This window comes from Electrophorus electricus, chromosome 11 (genome assembly GCF_041902795.1).
Source record: "Electrophorus electricus isolate QZ-2024a chromosome 11, ASM4190279v1, whole genome shotgun sequence".
Taxonomy (NCBI): domain Eukaryota; kingdom Metazoa; phylum Chordata; class Actinopteri; order Gymnotiformes; family Gymnotidae; genus Electrophorus; species Electrophorus electricus.
The window spans coordinates 21,870,300-21,874,378 of NC_137507.1; the positions used below are offsets into that span (position 1 = coordinate 21,870,300).

The following is a 4,079-nucleotide window of genomic DNA, read 5'->3' on the forward strand; positions in this document are numbered from 1 at the left end:
ACTCTACATCTCTATTCACCCTCTGTCTGAAATGCTCCTTCTGATGAGCCCAGTAAGCTCTGATTGGACAACTTGACCTCTCTGTTCTGACTGGTCAACTGCCAAGGATGTTCCAGCCCTACATGTTTTGCCCCATCTTGCAGTCTGCAGATAGACACTTAACTCTTGAGTAGCTGTAAACTCCAATGTGGGTATTTTTGCAATGGTGTCGGTTCTGCCATAACAGTTTGAGCCAGAACCTGATCCGCTAAAGGAGGTAGAACAAGCTGGTAGACCTGATCCAGTTTCAAAAATTAGAGTGGAGCAGGACATTTCACAGTAGTATGTTTTTACTTTGTAGCACGCTTATATTTCATATTTAATGTTATAATTGTTATTTATCTTGAACTTGATCACCTTGAACTTAAAAGGCTAAAGCACTAGATACTATCAGGTGATCCACACATTAGCATCCTTCACCAGTGGAACCAATGGAGTGAGGTGTGGTCACAGCAGAGGATGAAAGAACATCCCAGCTGGTAGTACCGAAGGATGAGGACTGTTCACTGATGGCTTGACATTCCTACTCAGTGGTGCTGTATTATGTTTTGCACAATGAGAGCTTGGGAGAGAAGGAATGGAAACACAGCTCCAGCCAATGAACAGTTTCAGTCTGAATTTCATTCATGCGCTCTCTTCCGGTAACCTACTAACAGAAAAGTTAGCTTTTAAACTATCAATGACACACAGATGTATTAATCACCTGCTGGTTCACCCATGCTCTCTTCAGCCCCCAGATTATACTCAGCCATGCCCCACTGCCAGTCATACTCCGATATTCATATACATTAAATACTTACATATTTTAAATATTAAAGTAGTTCCCCCCTTAAGATGCCTGAGTTAACTGGGAACCAAGACTACAATTAAAGATGAGAACACCAAGGTAATACATAAGTAATAACAAGTAACACAAGTAATACATCTTGCTGCTGAAACATATAATTATAGGTACATTTGTAAGTCACAGATGTCTGACTTTTTTCTATTTTCTATAATGCTCTTTAAACATGAATGCAGCATAGGTTAACTTCCCTTAACCTCATATAATACATCACCAGCTGACATGTACTTATCCAGCCTTGATAAACTTCACAGATCAGAACATTATTTTCTATTTTCAAGGTCCAGTAGAAAAAGTTACCCACATCTACCATCAGCCATTAATCACTCATGATGTGGATATATAAACAACGCACCTAACTCTGCAAACTTTGAGAAGCGTTTTACACTGGATATTGTAATCTTGTTACCTGTCTATTTTGGAAGAATATGATGAATATCAAATGGTTTGTGATTTTTGCTATTTTTCTAAATGTTGATGCTGACAGGAGTAAAGGGCAAGATGTCAGGCTGAAACTTTGTGGTCGTGAGTTTATCAGAATGGTGGTCATGTCGTGCGGCAGCTCCCGAATGGCACGCTATGCACCTGACTCGGACCGTTCCCATGGAAGCTCTCAATGTAGGTGGAATTTTGTTATGCCACTTTTTTATTAATTAAACCTGAATTATTAACCTGATTTGTTAACATCAAATGCAATTCATCCGAAACAGTGTCTTGGTAACCTTCACTCTTCCTTAACCTTCTCAGACATGGAAACCAAAGATATTTTCAATCTTTTTAATGTACTTTTTTTTTTTTTTTTTTTCCCAGCAGGGAATTGGAGGAATGGGTTTGGCAGAAGCCTGCTTACACAGTTTACAGACATCCAGCACAGTGAGGAGGACCAAGGGCCAGACAATGTTCCTCAGGAAAGCGTGACGAACCTGCCATCCTCTAGCCACATGGAACCTCCAGAAAAGAAGACAGAGCAGCTGACCACCAGACATGCTATGAGTGCGTCTGCCAGATCACAGCGCGATGCTGGACCAGCGGGTGTGTGCTGCAGGTTAGGGTGCACCATGAGTGAATTTGTGCAGTACTGTTAAGCCTTAACAAACTCCTTTTTCATTTCCGGCAGTGATGCTTGCCTGAGATTTCCTGTAGGAAAGCACTCAGGATGCTTTGTTTGTAGTGAATTATCATTAACTTTATTGCCTATAATTAATGCAAGTCCTATCCTGGCCATGCAATCTTAGCATTTATGAGAACTTTAGCATTATGACCAGTATGTTATCCACTAAGAATACAATTAAGGTAAATGTAATAGTTCATAACTGCATATGAATAGTATGCAACATCTATGTTACACTGTTTTTTGCGTGGAGAAAATATGCAGTGTTCATTGTGTAACATAAGTAATAATGGTCTACTGAAATTCTAACAGGGCAAACAGTGAAACTAAATACTATTAGATTTGGTAATTGAATCATTTGTTTCTGTTTCCATTCTCGTGACATTTTTCTCGATAACTGCAGTATCGAATAATAAGAGTACTGTAGATGGAGTACACTCCGGAAGGAGTCTGCAATGAAATGCTGCTAAATGGACTGCTCTAGAAATTGCTGAATGACTTACTTATGCAAGCTTTGTTAGACCCAGTGATTAGAATGCATATTGTGCTAAAATAAAAACCTTGAGAAGCAAAGTAATCTATTTTTTTTATTGGAGGGTTTTTTCACTGTGCATGACTTTTTTTCACTCTGAAAAAAAACAAAATAAGCTTTTCCAAACTGTTTATCCAACTGTGCTTGTCTTAATATTTATTTTGCCCTTCTTGTGACACGTCATGGTAGGATAATGAATCTCAATTTGAACTGTCCTTCTTGGTGTGGTAGTGTAATGTAGAGGGTGGGCACCATGCCATGAATATGCCCTCAAACGTTATCCAAGGCCTATAATCAGAATTAGCCCACAAATGAAATGACAGGATAAAACCTGGAAGATTATAAAGTTGCTTTAATGTAATGACATGCTAATTACTATCATGGCAACCGTAATGAAATGCTGTCAGCACCTTTAGAGACTTGGGCTATAATTTGTCTTTTTGAAAGATATACCAGTAAATGCACAACAATAATGTAAACTTAATATCTCCAGTCAGTTTGTGTTTAATTACACAACTATAGATACATAGATACATGTATTCAACTTGTTTTTTAATTAGCTACTAAAACTATGTATCTAACTACACATAGAGGCTAATGCTATGTAACTCTTCATCACATCACTGACAAGTGTATTTGTCTTTGCAAGTAATTCCAGTGGGACACAGCAAAAGAATTCTGGATAAATTAATTGGTTAGTCTTATGGTTCTTGTGTACAGCACATTGTGTTCTCGCCATTGTTGTGACATCAAGGTATGCGCTGCAAGTCACATGGGCCTACTATTTATTGGAATGCCTGAAAAGGTTTTATTCAGTGCCGACTCCACCAGTTGTAGTATAATTATCAAGACTCATTAGAAACAGATCACCTTTGTCCAGGGTACCGATTCCTCAAGCCCCAGCTAGTTTCAGCACCTACAATGTGGGCAGCCATCTTGCACCTTGCAGCCATTAAACAAGCCAAGTCCAGTACCACTACTCTTATCCAGCATGTCAGACACACGAGGCATGCATTTATACGGTAAAACACCACCCACCCTTTCACAGCCATACCTGTATCACTGCTGTGCTGAGAACAGTCCACCTCCCAAATGTTTATATTATCTGGACCAAGCAGTGATGAATGTGCGGCCGACAGTGGGATTAAAAACCAAGGGTTCCTGATAAAAGGTAAAAGGACTCTTCTCTGGTATCACAGAGAAAATAATTACGTTTGTTCCTGATAATACAATGCAAGAACCACAATTAGTCCACCACAAATCATTTAGTCTGAAGCAACTTTCTAAAGGTTCACCAAAAAGGTTCAGGAAATCTACACTCCAGTTTAATGAACATTTATTCCCTTTTTTAAATATGAAGCAAAATTCACAAATGCACCTTTTTCAAAACTATTTTTATTTAAACAACTATACACAAGAATTTAGAAAGACAAAGTTAAAATGAACACTGAAATTTTGACGTATGTAGATTAGACATCCTACTCCAATGCCTTACTGTGGATTGAGGTAAATTTAATCATTCAAAAAGGCTAGAAAACAACAAAAAAGCAAAA

The 4,079-nt window shown here is 38.4% G+C and overlaps 1 protein-coding gene across 2 annotated transcripts; it reads left to right on the plus strand.

The window, feature by feature from the left end:
• Positions 1–1,296: 1,296 nt before the first annotated feature.
• On the plus strand, positions 1,297–2,571 carry insl3 (insulin-like 3 (Leydig cell)). 2 transcript variants are annotated; one of them, XM_035527800.2, is made up of 2 exons: positions 1,297–1,501; positions 1,694–2,571. In XM_035527800.2, the coding sequence occupies exons 1-2, from the start codon at positions 1,312–1,314 to the stop codon at positions 1,966–1,968; spliced, it is 465 nt and encodes a 154-aa protein (XP_035383693.2). In that variant the 5' UTR covers positions 1,297–1,311; the 3' UTR covers positions 1,969–2,571. The 2 variants fall into 2 exon arrangements, with proteins under 2 accessions (XP_035383693.2, XP_035383694.2); XM_035527801.2 differs by having other exon boundaries at positions 1,697–2,571.
• Positions 2,572–4,079: the final 1,508 nt, after the last annotated feature.

Excerpts from the sequence above, each read along its gene's own strand:
- insl3 (XM_035527800.2), top strand. The coding sequence starts at position 1,312 with ATGATGAATATCAAATGGTTTGTGATTTTTGCTATTTTTCTAAATGTT. Across the intron at positions 1,502-1,693 it reads TTCCCATGGAAGCTCTCAAT|CAGGGAATTGGAGGAATGGG; the intron begins GTAGGTGGAATT and ends TTTTTTTCCCAG.